The sequence below is a fragment of the Chionomys nivalis genome, chromosome 1 (assembly GCF_950005125.1).
Source record: "Chionomys nivalis chromosome 1, mChiNiv1.1, whole genome shotgun sequence".
Taxonomy (NCBI): Eukaryota; Metazoa; Chordata; class Mammalia; order Rodentia; family Cricetidae; genus Chionomys; species Chionomys nivalis.
This window is the reverse complement of record NC_080086.1, coordinates 163,904,276-163,923,867: the sequence shown is the minus strand read 5'-3', so window position 1 is coordinate 163,923,867 and position 19,592 is coordinate 163,904,276. Positions and strand designations below refer to the sequence as shown.

Sequence of the window (19,592 nt, the reverse complement as noted above, 5' to 3'; positions counted from 1 at the left end):
CATATAGGTAACAAAGCATGTTCAATAAAAACCAGGACTAGAAACTAAAACTCCATTATTTAAACAATGTACTTATACATGGTTTTATAACCATTTCCATTTAATGTACTACTGTGCACATTAAAGAAAACTAGAGCAAAGTTTGTTTACAAAGTTGCTAATCATCTTGGGGAAAATCCCATTGCTTAGAGCAGTCCCAATGCAGTCCTCAACCTAGCACCATCAGCAAGCAACCTGTTAGAGATGCAAATTCTCATGCCCATCCTGCATCTACTGAATGAGAGCCTGAAGAGAGAGGCCCAGGAGCCTGTAGTTTACCAAGCCCTCCTGGTCATCCCCATGCTCCGTGAAGCTGGACAGGCCCCAAACTACACCAATGCTGATGAATTTCAGCCGTCCCTGGCTCACACGTACTGATCATAGACTCATGACTCTTAACACTGCTGTGAATACACGCACACAGAAAAACCGCATTTCTTCATTGCACACTCCAGTGGGTCACTAATTTAACTTTATAAAAAGCTTAACCTATGAATTTTAATTTGATTCTTAAAAGGATACAACAGAAATATTATACTAAATAGCAATAGAAGAGTTAAAGGCAGCCTTTCAAAAGTCAGACATAAATCTTAATACTTCTAGTTAATGATTCATTAATTTACTCAAGCTTAATTATTCTACAGCAGAAGCAAAGCAGAAAAGTAGAACATGTAATAACAGCTCTGTAAATTCTATAACCATCAGGTCACCCAAGCCCAGAGAGGATAGCCTGCATATTCATTCACACTGCCAACCAATGTATCAATACTTATGCTTGAGATATACAGTACAGAGAAGTTTGGTAGTCCTCAAAGAATTAAGTATCACTAAGTAATGCAATTCTATTTGGTACATACTCCAAAGAAATCAAATGAAAACATGCCTCTACATAAAAGTTTGTACAACTGTTCAAAACAGCACTATTCATAAAATCACGAAGTGGAAAGGACCCAAATGTCCATCAACTAATGAGTGGGTAAGCAAACTATTGTATAGCCTGCAAAGGGGCATTGTTAGGTGAAAAAGATTCAGCACTTGTGTGTGCTGTGCTGTAGATGAGTCAAGTGAATGTGGTATGTAAAAGAAATTACTCACAGCTGGGGATGATAGCACATGCCTACAATCTCATCACTTAGGAGAGTCAAGTTTTAGCTACACAGTGACTTACAGGCCAGCCTGGGCTATGAGATCCTGCCTTTATCAAAAACCCAAACAAACAAATAGAAGGGAAGAGAGAAAAATACAGAGGGAAGTGGCTAGACACAAAAGGAAACATATTAAGTGTCAAAATAAGCAAATGCATAGAAAGCATATTAGTCGCTGCCAATGGGTCAAGGAAGTGGGATGGCAGTGTCTGATAAACGGTATAGCGTTTCTTTTGGACATAATGGCAGTGATGGTTGTTTGATCATACTAATCTATTAAAAATCATGAGCTTGTACCATTTAATAGGATGGTGATCAAGTCCTCTAAGGAACAATTGAGTTCTTAGTCCTTCTTAGGTAAGGCTCTCAAAGCTGTTTTATTTAATACATATGTTAAAGTCAAAGTTGGTTCTAATTACAAGTTGACTCCAAGTGACTCACTATCAACTAACCTAGACCAGCAGGTTCTTCAGTGACAGGGTCCTAAATTGGAGGTGGCCAGGAAATGAGAAGGTAAAGAAAACAGAAAAGGTGAGGTTAGGAGATCTTGTACAAGCTATGTCTTATGCTAAGCAAGCTTATTAAAAAGTACAGCAAGTCGTCAGAAACTATCATACAGCAGAAAAGTCAGTGAAAAGGTAATCAAACAATATTGCAAAAGGGTATCTCAAGAGCTTTATAGACGGAACACACGACAGCCTTTTAAGGTGGCAAGAATTGGGTTCTCAGGATCTGAACCAGCTACCCAAAAGTCTCGGTCCCAGGCTACTACTGGCTCTGTCAAGCATGTTCCTGGTTTTAGAGAAGGGACTGTTCTCCATACATTACGGCCTCAGGGAAAGCCTCCCAAGACCCTAGCCCCAGGCAATTACTGGCTCTGTCAAGCATGTTCCTGGTTTTATTTTATTTTTAATGTTTATTTATTTAGCCTGCATGCCTGCACACACACCAGCAGAGGGCACAAGATCTCATTATAGATGGTTATGAGCTACCATGTGGTTACTGGGAACTGAACTCAGGACCTCTGGAAGAGCAGCCAGTGCTCTTAACCTCTGAGCCATCTCTCCAGCCCCTATCTTATTTATCTATTTGCTTGCTTACTTACTTATTTATTTTTGGTTTTTTTTTGAGACAGGGTTTCTCTGTAGCTTTGGTGCCTATCATGGAACTAGCTCTTTTTTTTTTTTTTTTTTTTTGGTTTTTTCGAGACAGGGTTTCTCTGTGGTTTTGGAGCCTGTCCTGGAACTAGCTCTTGTAGACCAGGCTGGCCTCAAACTCACAGAGATCCGCCTGCCTCTGCCTCCCGAGTGCCAGGATTAAAGGCGTGCGCCATCACCGCCCAGCGTGTTCCTGGTTTTAGACAAGGAACTGTGTTCATTTTCCATTCATCAAAGGCCGCAAGGAAAGCCTTGCATCAGCCCAGCCTTCAACAATCAACCGCGAAGTAGGGGTGAGATAAAACCTTACCTGTAGGAACAAATAAGGTATGTCCCTGCTTTACCACACATTTGTAGCATTTATCTACTTTATCTCCAAAGAACACCTCACTCTGGGTCACAGATGAGCTCCACGATTCGTAGAGTGCCAAATTTTCATTAGTTGGCTTTATCAAATAAAAAATCTTCTCACCCTAGAAGGAAGTAACCATACTACTTTGAAAAAGAAAACCCATTCTCAGCATGGCCTACATTGGTACAATTTCCCAATAACACTTAAGAGATTTTGTTTAGGTTGAAAAATGTCACATATTTGATCAATCCTCTAATTAGCAAGTTCAAAGGCACTAAAACTTCTCCCATCTCCAACCGACAGAGTCAATAAAAGTCCTATCAAAAAACGTACTGCAAGAGACGAAGATAAAGAACCACAAACACAAGTAAATGATGTTAGCAGGCTCTCTGGGTCATAGCATGATCATCTCTCAAACTTCATCTTTAGAACCATAAAGATCTTATGGGTAACCAATAGGTAGGTTTTTATTGAATTAAAAACTTGTAAATAAACTTCCTTTAGTGAACTTTGGGCATCTTCAGATAACAAGACCATATCTCAAGGACAGCATCAACTCTAGTCCTGAGAACTGCATTGGCACAGGAATCTAAATCAGAACTGGTTCTTGGCCAAGCAACACGTAATTCAATGGTGACGGAACATTTTTTTTTTTTTTTAATATTCTTAAATTGTGTTATGTCTCCAGTGTAGAAGTTATTAGCTAGGGGCTGGAGAGATGGCTCAGAGGTTAAGAGCACTGCCTTCTCTTCCAAAGGTCCTGAGTTCAATTCCCAGCAACCACATGGTGGCTCACAACCATCTGTAATGGGATCTGGTGCCCTCTTCTGGCCTGCAGCATACACACAGACAGAATATTGTATACATAATAAATAAGTTATTAGCTACATGTAATATAACTAGTATGAATGAACTCAATTTTTATTTAGATTAAATTTTAATTATTTAAATCTAGCCACATAAGGCTAATGTTTATTAGGCAATGCAGTTCTAGATAAAGTAGAACAAATAAAAACTCTAAGTTTATTTTATAGAAATTTGTGATTTATACAACTTGTCTTCTCATTTTCATCTTAAGGCCAGAAACAATTATCACTATAATTTTGCTCCTTCTTAGTCATTAGGTTCAGAAATTAATGTGAATTAACTAAGAAGAGGAAAAAAAAGAGACAAAAGGCTAACAAAAATAAACCTAAAATATAGAAGTAAAGAGGGAATCTAAAATTAAACATGAAATTTAAAAAAAAAAGGAAAAGAAAAAAGAAAGCACCAAAGCATAAAATGTTTAAGCAGCAGAAAAATATTTAAATGTTTACAAATGTTACACAGAACAAATGAATGTCCTACCAGAAAAATAAGGCATGCTTTCATTAATAAGAAAGTAAGAAATACCCTATTCTTACCCAAAGGACATGGTACCAGACAGAAGTCCCACCAAAGTCAATGTGGAAATCTGTATAGCTATCTTGAACTCCCATTAAGCAGTATTTCTGGACAAAGGGCTTAGGGAAGACTGAATCATCTGGCCAGTAATTTTCCACCCAGGAAAGTTTTCTGGCTATATCAGGGACCTCCACCAATTCAGACATCCTTAAAAAAGAAAAAAAAAAAAAAATATATATATATATATATATATATATGTGTGTGTGTGTGTGTATACACACATACCAATGTAATACAAATTAAAGACTTCCTAAAACTGTTCTCCCATGCCAACCCAAACAAAGCAATTAAATGGATTAATAATACTTACACATTTAAAATACATTTTATGTCATTATTATCACTATTACTATTATTATTATCATTGAGACATGGTCTCACTGTAACTCACACTGCTTCCAATGGATAGCTATAAAAGTCACAATTGTTTATTAAAATAAACATTATCATCAAACTACACTTAGCTAAAATTGAGACTGCTAAGGCAAACTGTCCAGAGATACTCACTTTGTATCTGAAAATTCAAGGCTGATCACATTTAACACTTTTGGTCTGTTAGGATTCATGAAGTATTTAACATAATTGTGAAGTGTCATTTTGCTGTCTGCCTGCCTTGCCACATCAATGACATCTATTACTTTGTCACCACCTGCAGAGAAAAATTAGTCTTATTGTTAACCTTTAAAGTTGCATAAGTAGATACTCTAAACAAAAATACTAAAATCCATATTTGTTTATTTTGATAACTAAGCCAACTATAAAACTGCATAGAAGAGGGGCTGGAGAGATGGTTCAGTGGTTAAGAGCATTGCCTGCTCTTCCAAAGGTCCTGAGTTCAATTCCCAGCAACCACATGGTGGTTCACAACCATCTGTAATGAGGTCTGGTGCCCTCTTCTGGCCTGCAGACATACACACAGACAGAATATTGTATGCATAATAAATAAATATTTAAAAAAAACTGCATAGAATTAACATCAATTGTAAAAACATACAATTTACTAATAAGCCTTTTAGTGTTAATGATTTCTTGTGGGTAGCTCATAATAAAAAAAATATATTAAATTGGGATATGAAAATTGTTTACTGTTTCCTGGGTTTCAATTTCTTTATACTGGGAATAGTAAAAACCCAGAGACTGATACTGAGGTTCAAGCTGAAGATCAGATAAGCAAACCAGCCAGCCACTGGCTCTTACTTCTACCTCAGACTGAAATGGGCGATCCTGCCTACAGGAATCCTCAGACCTGTCTCCTCCTGTCTTATATTCCTCTCTAGTGCTAGGACTAAAGGCAGGTACCACCACCACCTGGTGTTAATGGCTAAATAGTGTGGCTGCTGGGATTAAAGGTGTGCACCACCACTGCCTGGCCTGTATGGCTGACTAGCATGACTGCTTTGCATTCTGATCTTCAGGCAAGCTTTATTTATTAAAACACAAATAACATACTACTATATTCCTCATGCACAAAAGAGAAGATTGGCTCTTCCCTTTAATTTCTATAATGCTTAAGAGTCTAAATCTGTTGCTTTAAAAAAAGAAAGGCACTGGGGAATTATTAAACATGTCATCAGAACAAATAATTTTTGTTCCATTACTAGTGTCTTCTAATATTCACCTTGAAGAACAGTGGTCATCAAGCAAAAGCCAATTCATGTTAGGGCAGTCTGCGTGCTCACGTTCTAGGTTGTGATTACCTTGCGGTTTCCTCTGTAAAACCACAAGGTAAAGCTTGCAGACCTCTGCAGCACCACCCCCTTTACAATGGATTAACAGAATGAGTTAGGATTCAAAATATGGCAACAGCTACCAATCTGAAATAGAAAATTTAAGTGTTCCACTCTTATGCCAATGTAACATCATATAGGCTAAATAATAGTGCCTCGATTTCTTTTTTTTTTTTTTTTTAATTTTATTTTTATTTTTTTTTGGTTTTTCGGGACAGGGTTTCTCTGTGGTTTTGGAGCCTGTCCTGGAACTAGCTCTTGTAGACCAGGCTGGTCTCGAACTCACAGAGATCCGCCTGCCTCTGCCTCCCAAGTGCTGGGATTAAAGGCGTGCGCCACCACCGCCCGGCGTGCCTCGATTTCTTTACCTTTATATAAAACATAATACTTCTACTACTGTTATTTTAACTGAAGAGCTTTGCAGTACTAAAAGTTAGTAGATAAAGCAGTTTGAACAACTTTTTCTGTAACTGTTACACTATTTACTTTAAAGGCAATTAGGTTTAAGTTAAATCTAAGTCTTATTCCCTAGTTATTTAAATTTAGATGAGTGTTTAAGTCAGAGCATTTAACTGGACTTTTCTGAATGCAACAATTAATAAAAATGAATAAAGAGACAAGTTCTTTAATATGACATGCCAAGGTAATAATGTATAGTAGTGGACACATAATTTTGAGACAAGGTAGATTTGGGTTCTGATTCTCAAATAACACCTATCTTTTGTTAGCAAATGGCAAATACATATTGCTAGTTTTATCTATAAACTTTACAATGAGAATAAATGAAAGGAATGAAAATGACAATCTGGCAATCGGTAATTTTTGCCTTAATTCTTACTTTCTTAGGTCTCAAAATCACACCAGTCCAGACATCATTAAATGGCAATACTGGCCAAGTCATTAACATAAATACATGTTTGAACTGAATCTTCTCTTTATACAGTTCCTCCTCTAAGAGAGAGGAGGTCAAGAAGCAGGATCCAGAAGACTAGGCTCAGACTGATGCCCTCATTCTGCAGATGCTAGAACCTATCCAGTTTCTCATGTCTTCTCAGAATCTGTGGCAGCCCTTCAGTCGTGACTTTACCTACACAAATATCAAATTTAATAACTAAGAGAGTGGTAGGATAAGCTGATAAAATAAGAATAGATAAAATGTTTCATTCTTTTCTGACCATTGTAGGTCTGTGCATTCAACAAAAGCACTACTGATTTTCACTTTTCCTGATCTTTATGAAGCATCGAGCACAAAGAATTGATATATTCCATTCTATAGCAATACTTTTGGGACACTATCATTTACAGTATTTCCATGTTCTTACAAGAATTTAAAGAAACCAATTTCGTACCTACATAACGTTCCACATCCATCACTGAAAAATCTGGTGAAGGGAGCCTGAGTCCAAGGTCCTCTAATCTAGGGACCATAATAGGAACATCAAATCCATGTTTCTCCAGGTATCTTTGTGTCAGCTGACTGCCATGCATCTTTACAATGATTTCATCGGCACTAAGAAAAATGTAAGAGTAAAATGTCATTTTTAATCATAAACTGTTTATAAAAGTCCTGTGGTAATGAGTCAACATGGAGAAAGAATGTGTATTTGTATAAGTGGTTCTCAACCTAATTCTCCTCCTTAACTTTAGAACCCCCAAAGTAAAATTCATATTTAAATAATAAAATAATAGATCATATGGGAATGTAAAATATTGCATGCAGTACAATAGTTATGGAGTGAGGCAAATTATGTATTCATATGAAAAGGTACCTATAATATAGATTATAAAAGCAAATTTATATAATAATACCATTCATAACAGACACAATCACATTTTTTTATTTTTTGAGACAGGGTTTCTCTATGTAACAGCCCTGGCTGCCCTGGAACTTACTTTGTAGACCAGGCCTGCCTCTGCCTCCCAAGTGCTGGAATTAAAGGTGTATGCCGCCACCACCCAGTTTAAAAAACAAAAAAAAAAAAAACAACTCTCTCTCTCTCTTTTTTTTTTTCTTCTGCTTTTCAAGACAGGGTTCACAATCACATTTTTAAAGAATTAGACATATATAAATTTATAAACATCAATGTTTTGATGTAGAAAAGCTCAAAAGAAATTAAGCCTTACAGAGGGAATTATGAAAACCTACTCAATTTATTTTATATACTATGTAAATGACATAAACTATTTAATTCAATACTTATTGTTATTTTATTATAGTTTAAATAATAAAAAGCTTATGGAATTAATTTAAAATAGCCCTTTAGCTGGGTGATATTGACACTTGTCTTTAATCCTAGCACTTGGGAGACAAGCAAATCTCTGTAAGTTTGAGGCCAGCCTGGTCTACAAAGTGAGTTCCAGGACAAGACTGTTACACAAAAAAACCCTGTCTCTGAAGAAAATAATAATAATAAAAATTAACAACCTCGACATTTGTGATCACTCTAATGTACTCTTTTCTGTGTTTACACTGGCAGAAAAGCGTATAAATTACTAATGATTTGAGGGTTGCAAATCTTGAAAGAATTGAAAGTCATTATCTCCTCTCCCTGAAAAATGTATACCCACAGACATTAATTTGCATAGATTTTTTTTTGTTTTTGAACATAAACCACCTCTGAGACCTGTAAATAGGCCCAAACTAAAAATGTAGGGCTAGGCCCCAAATAAATCAAGCATTGTTGAGTAAAAAGGAAAACAAGTAAACTTTCTCTTACAACTTGGAAACTGGTAAACAACAGCTTGAGAACAAGAATCTAATTCAGCAAACATCACGTAGAAACTGTTTCCTGTGCTTTCTATTCTCAGCCAACCTGAGGGAGGCAAATGTGGATGGTTTTTCATCCTGTTTCTGTTTAAGGACTATAAGGTGGTGAACAGAGCAGAGAAATCTAAAGACAGGGAAAATTTCAGGGCTTTCACTTCAGTATCTGAAAGTAATTCCATAATAGGCATGATACTGTGATTTAAATTTAAATTGTGCTTCCTCTCTTTAACAAGCTGAGATAAGATCTTGTGTAAAGCCTATTAAACATTATCTCTTTAAATAGATGTCAGGCAGTGAGTAGGAAATGACCTGAATTAGCATGATTAAATGTTTTATAATGCTTTTGATTCTCTCTTAGACTAGACAACTCAAATATACTTGATTATTTTTCAGAATCAAAAATCTCAGTTCTGATGCACCAGAGGCTAAGCAATGGCCCTGCATGCTTCTGGTGAACCCAGGAAACAGGCAGTGATTTAAGAAACAGTGATTTGAGAAAAGAGGTGCAAAATAGGGAAAGGTAAGAAGAAAGAAAAAGAGAACACAACGGCTACATTATCAGAAGGAGTTAGAAATGAGAACTGCTTCAAATAAGTATATTTCAAATTCTGGGGATGAATTATATGGTGACCCAGTATGCATATACAAAACATAAGTACTGATAGTTTTACTTCTTTTATAGGAAAAAGTGAAAAGCCAGTTGACACCAATAGCATGGTGGCACCTAAATTTGAAAAGACCACTTTACGTAATCCCACTTCATTAGCCAATGCTGTTAAATCCTGTTTGAACCAGAACAAGGTTCCATACCTTGGGAAGACTCGAGAACGCAGCTCTTTAACAAAGGCCCTAGTTCCGGCTTGCACAGGTTTGGAGCCGTCATCCACTTCTGTGTAGTCATGCCTGTGCCAGTTCCTCCTCTTTTTCACTGAATTTGTAAAAGTCAGGAAAAGAAAACATTTTTTTTTGGTAACTGGTAATTCTATATGGACTATCTAATTGCTATAGTTATCTAATAAGAAGTAACAGCTATAGGTATAAGGAAATGCTTGCGTTTTTAATGCATTCCCAGATCACAAAAGAAAATTTTACAAAAGCTAATGCTGTAATTATAAATAATTAGCTGTGGGGTTTTAAAAGCCTGATCATTTCATTCAAAATAATTTAAAAATTAAATAGAAGAATTAAAAGCATCAAATGAAGTCTTTATTTACTCACATTTAAACATTTCCAATTATGTAAAATCAGTTTATTAAAACACTGAGTCAGTCATACTACGATTAACCACATCATCCAAATTATCTCTCAGGATAAGGCATTTTATCACACACCAAAAATCCATCCAAAACCAAACCAGCACTCTCTTTTATGTTAAGATTCAGTCTCCAAATAAGCACATTTATACTGACACAAAGGACAGAGGTCAGTTCACCAAGATGTGATTAAAGCGGGACCAGTGCTGTGATAAGACAAAAACTTCAAGGTTAGTTCAGACACTAAATTCCTATGGTTCTAAAGCTGGAGGGTGGAGGAGATTGTCTTAATTAGTCCTAACAATGAAAATCAATGAAAATATTTAATTCTTAGTTCATTCATCAACTTCCTCTGCAACCTTGGGAAGATCATTTGACACCTCTGGATCCAGATTCCTCAAAGTGAGAATGAAGGAGATGGATTAGTATGATTTTGAAAGTATACCTAACACACCCTTAACAAAGGGTAAGATGGTCAAAGGAGAAAATGGATACCTCTCTCTTACGTGTCATCGTATATGTAGCTCATCTGTGTGATAGCAATGTAAGATTTCACTGTGTTTGTGTGCATGTTCCAGGAAGACTCTGACCATGTAGCACAGCCTAACCTGGAACTCATAATCCTCCTATTTCTGTTTAGATTATAAATTTCAGTTTCAAAAGAATCCTTTGGAGAGATGGCTCAGAGGTTAAGAGCACTGGCCGCTCTTCTGGAGGAGGCGGGTTCAAGTCCCAACACCCACATGGCAGTTCACAACTGTCTGTAACTCCAGTTGCAGAGGATACAACACTATCATACAGACAGACATACATGCAAAACACCAATGTACACAAAATAAACAATAAATAAATAAAATAAATCTAAAACTGTTTCTGTTTAGATTGTAAGTTTCAGTTTCAAAAGAATCTTTTTTAAAATCTAAAATTCTCAACATTCTAACTTTTTGGTACTGATGTCAGCAACTTACTTAGAAATACATTTTTTTGAATGGTAAAACTGACTGGCAGTGACATAACTATACAGAGAAATGAGGAGTAAAGTGAGTGGTGGAAGATAGTAATAGTATGCGAAAACTTATAGTTACTTCCTGTAAAATTACTTTAACTTTTCCTGTATGTTTGGACATTTCCTCTTTTGTTGTTGTTTCTCTGTAGCTTTTAAGCCCATCCTGGAACTAGCTCTTGTAGACCAGACTGGCCTCAAACTCACAGAGATCCGCCTCTGCCTCCTCAGTGCTGGGATTAAAGGTGTGTACCACCATCATCCATGGACATTTTCAAAACAAAATGTTATAGAAAAAACAACTATGTGATTAAGATATTTTATTATTTTTGAGACAAGGTTTCACGTAACCCAGGCTACACGACCTTAAATTTTTTTTTGATAATCCAGACACCACTTCCTGGAGTGCTGGGATTATAGGCATAGCAAGCACATAACCATACCCAGTTTTATGTAGTGCTGGGAATCAAACTCTGAACTTCATGTATGCTCTACCAAATGTGTTATGCCTTAGCCTAATTTCAAGTTACTTTAAGATCATAACACTAGGTCTCTTAAGAAAACTTGTGAATTACATTTGAATCTTCCTAAGAAATTCCACTAATGTATCCCTTGTGTATTATTTTTTTCTCATTTGAAACCATTCATACAGTAGCTAGAGAGATGGTTCGGCCAATAAGAACACTTGTTGCTCTTGCAGAACACTAGAATCAAGTTCCCACCATCTAAATCAGGTGGATCTCTGATGACCTCTTCTGGCCCCCTAAGGTACCCACACAGGTACAAACACATAAAAATAAAAACAAACCTTTTTTCTATAGTTCAAGGACATTCTAGTGTAAGTTTTCCTCTATTATATATAGATATAACTTATTTCCATCTGGTATCATATGTTTTTATATTATTTTCTTGTTTTATGGGCATTTTCTCCTTATTGAGTAATCAGAAGCAATTTAAAAGCAGACATCAATTTTAAGGTGTAGATGTGTCATGATATAATTATTTTGATTCTTAAGCACCGTGGTGGTTTGAATGAGAATGGTTCCCAGAGAAAATATATTTGAATATTTGGTTCCTATTTAGACTGTTTGGGAAGAATTCAAAAGTGTGGTCTTGTTGAAAGAGCTGTGCCACTGGGAGGCAAGCTTCGAAATTCCACAAGACTGTAATTCACAGTGCACAGGTTCTCTGTGCCTCGTGGTTGTCCATCCCAATGTGAGCTCTCAGCTGTTCCTTTGCTCCACCATCATGGACTCTAACCCTTTTAAACTGTAAGGCAAACTAAATACTTTCTTCCTAAGTCGCCTTAGACATGCTGTTTCATTGCATTTGCAGGAAAGTAACTAAGACAAGCGCTTCGTTTGTTCTCAATCTTTCTCCATACGACACTATAATTAACAACCATGAACATAAACCTGTTTCTGTGATTAACTCAAGACACATTTGCAGAAATGCTAGAAGACAGTGTGCTGATTTGACTAAGAATGGCCTCCAGAGGATCATATATTTGAATACTTGGTCCCCAGTTGGTGGCTGTTTGGGCTGGATTAGGAGGTGTGGTTTTGTTGGAGGAGGGATGTCAGTGGTTTCAAGCTTCCCACCATTCCCAGTGCACTATCTCTGCTTCCTTCTTAGGAATATAGACTGAGTTCAGCTGCCTTTCCAGCCACCTGCTGTCATGACTTCACTCTGCCATAGTAAATGCTAACTCTTGGAACCATAAACCTGATTAAACTCCTTCTTTTGTAAGCTGCCTTGGTCATGGAATTTTATCACAGCACAGAAAAACTTATACAAACAGCACTATTCTAAAGATATGTGTTATATATACTGCAAATACATACTGCCTCAAGAAAAGTGGGAGTAATTCACGTTTCTATCATACAGGTAGCCTAGCTCAAGGCCCTGTGTTAATAGGCATTATCATTTAAAAAGCAAAACAACAACAAAAAAGCTGCCATTTGCTAAGTGAACTATGATGTTGCTTCCCTCCCTCTCCCCTGCCCCCAGACAGGGTCTCTCTACATCGTACTGGCTTTCTTGGGACTTACTACAGAGACCAGGCTAGTCTTCAACTCACAGATATCAACCTGCCTCTGCCTCCCAAGTGCTGGGATTAAAGACATGTGCCACCAGACCCAGTCAGATGTCCCATTTATTTATTTAAATTTTTGCAGAGCACATTAATCAGTAAAGTATACTCTATGATGTGATAGCTATGGGTCCAAACTACAGCTCTGATGAATAACTACATAATATTTAATTAGATACTTTCTCTTATATCTCATATAACATTGTTGCACATATTGAAGGGGATAATATAGGTCAAGTATTTACTCACTATAGAATCTGGTATATAATAACCTACCAAAATACTATAACTTCCTCTAATGTGCTGATCTATAGATTAAGAGAAACATGGAACTGTCCTATTTGACCAAAAAGTTTGAAACATAAAATCATCCACTACAACAGCTGACTGAACTTTTTTCTTTTTTTTTTTTAAAGATTTATTTATTTATTATGTATACAATGTTCTGCCTGAATACACACCTGCAGGCCAGAGAGGACACCAGATCTCATTACAGATGGTTGTAAGCCACTATGTTCCTGGGAATTGAACTTAGGACCTCTGGAAGAGCAGCCAGTGCTCTTAACAGCTGAGCCATCTCTCCAGCCCAGCCCCCTTTTTAATTTTTCTTAAGAGAAAGCCAGTAGAGGGATAGTTTAAGTAGTGGTCACAGGGGAGAAAATGTCTGCTTTGGTTGCATGTGCCTGAAGAACACACAGAATATATATTCAAATGTTGAGCAGCTTTCTGCTTTTTAAAATAGGCTCTTAATTCCCAACCACAGAGTATAGTCTAATGAACCTTATTAAGTGGGAATTGTAATATTTCGATTATATCTATATTAAAGACATCTGGGATATTCTGACAGGAACAGAAAACCCTGTGTTATCAAGAAACACTTAATAGCAAAGGGAAAGGAATCAAAAGGGATTACCCAATTGAAGCGGATGTTGAAGTATGAGGGAAGGTGAGCCTTAAGTCAAGACAAAACAGATTACTGCATCTTGGGCATCTCCCCTCTGAGTAGTCAGAGTTGGATGCTTGCCCAGAAGATAGCCAATCCCTGGCATGAAGTTCTTCAAAGAGAAGAGGGACTTGAAGGGTCAAGTAGTAGGCAAGTTTCTCTCTGAAGCATCATTATTCAAAGTGTAGGTTACAATCCATTACAGTCTGTGTAATCAGTTTAGCAAGTGTGTTAAGATTTTTAAAAGATGACATCATATGGAAAAAATAGAATGTATCTCCCCCTTCAAGTAGTACTTCCTCTTAGTAACTCAGTATTTCATACAAATAAAATTTAAATCATTTCATTTGGGGAATAAATATTTTGCACCAAAACTGATATAAAATTTAGTTGTTTCAACTGAAATAATAATACTATACTATTTACTGCTCCCGTATTCTTGGCCAAAACTTACTTAACTTATATACAACATAAACCAAGCAAGATTCATGTAACAATTTTATCAGGTGTCTTAATTTTAAGTTTTATACTATATAATATGAAAACAGGTAACCTATATTTGACAAACTATTTTTTTTTTTTTTTTTTTTGGTTTTTCGAGACAGGGTTTCTCTGTGGTTTTTGGAGCCTGTCCTGGAACTAGCTCTTGTAGACCAGGCTGGTCTCGAACTCACAGAGATCCGCCTGCCTCTGCCTCCCGAGTGCTGGGATTAAAGGCGTGCGCCACCACCGCTCGGCTTGACAAACTATTTTTATGCAATACTACAGCTTAAATTCCTAAGTCTCTTACAAATTATAAGAATTATTAATATTTCTAATAAATGATCACTCTAATTGTTACTAAGTTTTTTTGCATGTTATTTTCATATAACAAAGTTTCTACTTAGAAGAGTACAAGGGGGGGCTGGAGAGATGGCTCAGAGGTTAAGAGCATTGCCTGTTCTTTCAAAGGTTCTGAGTTCAATTCCCAGCAACCACATGGTGGCTCACAACATTCTGTAATGGGGTCTGGTGCCCTCTTCTGACCTGCAGGCATACACACAGTCAGAATATTGTATACATAATAAATAAATATTTAAAAAAAAAAAAAGAAGAGTACAAGGGGGCAAAACTCCATATTCAAAACAGAGAGGCTATATATTACCTACATACCACCCACGGTTTATCAAATCACCCTCAGTCAAAAGTTCTTTTTTTTTTTTAAGTGAATTTATTTACTTTATGCTCATTGGTATTTTTCCTTCATGTATGTCTGTGTGAGGGTGTCAGATCTGCTGGAACTGGAGAATTCTGGGAAGCAGGAAGCTTCCTCCCTAGTCCTTCCCAGAATACTGAAGAAGCAGGATATGATCTGCCCCGCTGAAAAAGGTACTGAGCCATGTGGCTAACATAGATAAAGATAATGGGTTAATATAAGTTACAAGAGCTAATAAGAAGCCTGAGCTAATGGGCCAATTAGCTTATAATCTTATGGAGACCTCTGTGTGATTTTCTTTGGGGCTTGCTGGCTGTGGGGTACCAGGAGGGACAGAAACCCCAACAAGCTGGTCCTCATGTTACAGGCCATCTCCCTAGCCCCTCAAAAGTTCCTTCTTGTTTTGTTTTGTATGTTTTTGAGACAGGTCACACGATGTAACCCTAGCTGGTCTGTTATGTAAACTAGGCAGTCCTTGTCTGCCTCTACCTCCTAAGTGCTGGAAAGGGAAGCTGGAAGGACAGGCTTTGATTATTTGGGTGCTGGAGCTTTTGTCTTCAATGGCTGAGCTATCTCTCCAGCCCTTTCTAGTTTAAAAATAAAGTCTATGGTTTCCCTTTAATTTTATGAACACAAAAATTATAGTTTGCAGTCAAATTTTTTTAAATAAATAGCTATATTCCAAAGCCACGTAAATATGACGTCTTAATTTAGTTTTTGGAAGTATCTGTAAAAGACCGAATATCTGTAAAAGATGAATGTTGTTGTTTCTAATGCTGGTCTATTCCAGACTAGTGAAAGAAAAGGATTCCAGCCTTCACCTTGTCCTCTCTGAAAAGGACTGCCATCAGAGACTTGCTCTGACCTTATCTTCATCTCTATCTTCCCATGGATATCAGGGGTAGAGGAAAAAAGAAGTTTTAAGCAGATATTCTTTGACGACCAAATTCATAAATGCATGCAATATTTTACCTATCAATACCCTGATTTTTTCCTAAATATACAATGTGCATCTGCCCATGAGAGTCTAATCTTAACTCTGCATACTGCTCCAATATAACATGATTTTATCAGTCGCAATAGGTTTACAGAATCAGGCAAGTTTTCTTTGCCATGGTTTGTAAATTGCAAGGTTTTTGTTTTTGAAAGATGTACTTAAAATTTGAGGGCTCTCCATGAACAATTAAAAACGTACTTTCTCTTCCTTATTCCTGTGACATATTTAATAATTCAAACAAAGACTTATTACACCTGGAATCCCAGCACTCAGGAGGCAGAGGCAGGGGATCTGTGAGTTCAAGGCCAGCCCGGTCTACAGAGTGAGTTCCAAGACAGCTACACGGGATACATAGAGAAACCCTGTCTCGAGAAACAAAACAAAACCAACTAAAAGAAAGGAATTTGGGGCCAGTGCCTCAAATTGTTAATTACTATTTTCAGACAAAAAAGTATTTTCAGTGAAATCTTTCCTACAGTTCTTGGTAAGCATTGTGATATTTACTAGAGTATCATAAAAATACCATCATATACATGCTAAGTTTCAAACATTTAATTTTTATTTAAGCATCTAGTACTTACTCAAGGAAGAACCATGCAGAAGCGCACAGTTGGGGCAGTGATATAAATCAATGTCAACAGCATGATGTTCTTCTACACCAACACAGCTAAGATAAAGACAAAAACAAAACATGAATGGAAGCACTTTACTTAATTATAAAGAAATGTTTGGACTTGAAGTGAGAAATGTACAATAACTCAAATAGCAAATTTAAAACACACAAGAATAAATTGTATTATCCTCTCCCTCCATACACTTGCTAATAATTGTGGGTGAGAATATATCCAAATGAACATGAAGTTATTCACTTCTAACAGCAGTGGAAACACCAAAAATAATGTAATTATAAGCATGAAACCCTCAAGCACTATGAAAATGTCATCTGTTCTGAAATTATTGTCAATAAGTCAAAGGTAAGTCATAATGAAATTCTGGACATTATTTTCATCTTTTATGTACTACATAGTGTAATTTGTGGGTTGTAGAATTTGCAAACAGAAATGTATATCCTTAAGTGAATGTGTTTGAAAAAGGAAGACTGGCATTATTGAGCAAAGCATATACAACTCAAGATGTTACCAAGAATATCAAAACAAACCCTTAGCAAACAAGTACCATCAAAATTTTAATTTCATTCTTCACAGAACTAGAAAAGGCAATCCTAAAATCATGTGAAAATATAAAAATAATTCTAAACTGAAAAGCAATGCTGGAAATATCGAGATGCCTACTATCAACTTAACACTACCTAGCCACGGTAACAGAAACAGTGTGCTATCCCCAGAAAAACAAATGGTGCTAGGCAAACAGAATGGAAACTTGGTGCCTCTCTCTCTTCTAGGGTAAGAATCACTTCAAAACGGACAAAGATCTTAAGACTTCAAAATTTGAAACTGTTGGAGGGAAAAATATGCGAAGCACCGGAACTAGGCACTAGCAAGGACTTTCTGAAAAAGGCTTCTAATAACACAGAAAGTAATCCCTAGATCTGGCAAATGTTTCTGCATGGAAGTAAAAAGGAAACAAGGCTCAGAAATTGAGACCACTGGATGCTCTTCCACAACACCTGCGTTTGATTCCCAACAGAAATAATTTTTTCCTAAAGATAAATAAATCTTTTTTTGTTTTGTTTTGTTTTTCGAGACAGGGTCTCTCTGTAGCTTCTGAGCCTGTCCTGGAACTAGCTCACAGAGATCTGCCTGCCTCTGCCTCCTGAGTGCCTAGATTAAAGGCGTGCACCACCACCGCCCAGTTCATAAATAAATCTTTAAAAACTTCTTCTGAAAATGACTAATAAAATTCAATTTAATCCCAATCAATGTGGAATCTCACAAGATGATTCTAAAACTGATGTCAAAAATTTAAAAAGCCAAGAATATACAAGATAGTCAGATAGTCTTAGGAAAAAAAAAGTTCTACTACATATAAAAATTTATTTTAAAGGCCACTCAGAACACATGTCAGTGCTCCCAAAATGCAGAGCCATATTTTACATAGGGACACTTATGCATAACATAGGAGGGTCACTAAAGAGTAAACAACAGGACAGACTTTTCAATGAAAGGTCTACTGAGATAAATTTCATTTAGTCATATGAAAAAAAATATCTCACAATTGTTGATGCAATGTAAAAATGTATTAGTAATCACCAGGCACAGCAGTACACACCTTTAATCCCTGGACTTGAGAGACAAAGGCAGGTGAATTTCTGTGAGTTTGAGGTCAGCCTGGTCTATGTAATAAGACCCCGTCTCAATAAAAAGGAAGGGGATTTAAAGAAGATTATAAACCTAAGTACAAACAAAAGGAAAATGCACAAAAATATATACAGCATAATACCGAAAATATGACTTTGTGGTAGAATGCTTATCTGAAAGCACAGACGCACCCACAAGGGGAGAAACAGCCATGTTAAAGTAATTTCTGTGCATTAAACTACAACTGATGATAAAGGACAAAATAAGTCAAGAGTAAGGACATTTCAATGTAGATACTCAAAGAAATTATACCATACCCAAAATATAATGAACTCCTCTATAAATCACTAAGAAGTAATATTATTTCCATAATATTCTACTATACCAGCCAAAAAATACCAAGTGTAAAGATATTAAATGTTGAAGAATATGGGGAGTACTTAAATAAATTACTAGCAGAAGTGTAATTAAATACAGCAATTTTAGAGAACAAAACACATGCAATGTACACCAGAATACCTTACCTATATGCAAATAGATAATCTATTTATAACAGCATATCAAAAAATATAGTATATTCTCATAATAGAATTCCATACCGAAATAAATATTCAATGAAGAACTACAGTCCTACACAATGAACAAATAAATTGCACAAATTAGAAGGTTAGAGAGATGGCTCAGCACTTAATAAGATAATGTGTATTATTAAGATAATAACTTAATGTGTATTGCTCTTACAGAGGACCCCAATTCAGCTCACAGCACCCATGGATAGGTCACAAGTGCCTGTGACTCCAACTCCAGAGACTCTAATGTCCTTTTCCAGCCTCTATGGGCACTGCATAAACCCACATTCAGACACACATAATTTTTTTGTAATCCTAAAAATTAACCCATTAAGTTTAAAAAGAGAAAAACAAATAGAAAAAGACACAGGTGTCATGGCACACACCTGCTATCCCAGCATTAAGAGGATCACCAGCTCAAGGACAACTTGGGTTATGTAGTGAAACTGTTTTAAGAAAAAGAAAAATTAAGATATTAAAAAAAGAAAAAAGAAAGGTGGCTGGGCATGGTAGTACATACCTTTAATCCCAGAGCTAAGTGGGTCTCAGAGTTCAAGGCCAGTGTGGAAAACAGAACAAATTCCAAGAGAGCCAAAGCTGTGAGGGCCCAGGCTGAAGGCCTGTTCCACGTTGACTGAAGGTCAAAATGAGG

General features: G+C 36.5%; 1 protein-coding gene across 1 annotated transcript in view; it reads right to left on the bottom strand.

Annotated features, from left to right (window-relative positions):
- The window catches only part of Kdm7a (lysine demethylase 7A), a 67,450-nt gene that overhangs the window by 27,856 nt on the left and 20,002 nt on the right, over nucleotides 1-19,592 (bottom strand). The window contains exons 2-7 of the mRNA XM_057766186.1: nucleotides 16,695-16,780; nucleotides 9,441-9,558; nucleotides 7,213-7,373; nucleotides 4,644-4,785; nucleotides 4,097-4,283; nucleotides 2,652-2,814 (exon numbers count right to left, since the gene is read on the bottom strand). Of these exons, the coding sequence (XP_057622169.1) occupies nucleotides 2,652-2,814; nucleotides 4,097-4,283; nucleotides 4,644-4,785; nucleotides 7,213-7,373; nucleotides 9,441-9,558; nucleotides 16,695-16,780 (857 nt within the window). The remainder of the gene's footprint in view (nucleotides 1-2,651; nucleotides 2,815-4,096; nucleotides 4,284-4,643; nucleotides 4,786-7,212; nucleotides 7,374-9,440; nucleotides 9,559-16,694; nucleotides 16,781-19,592) is intronic.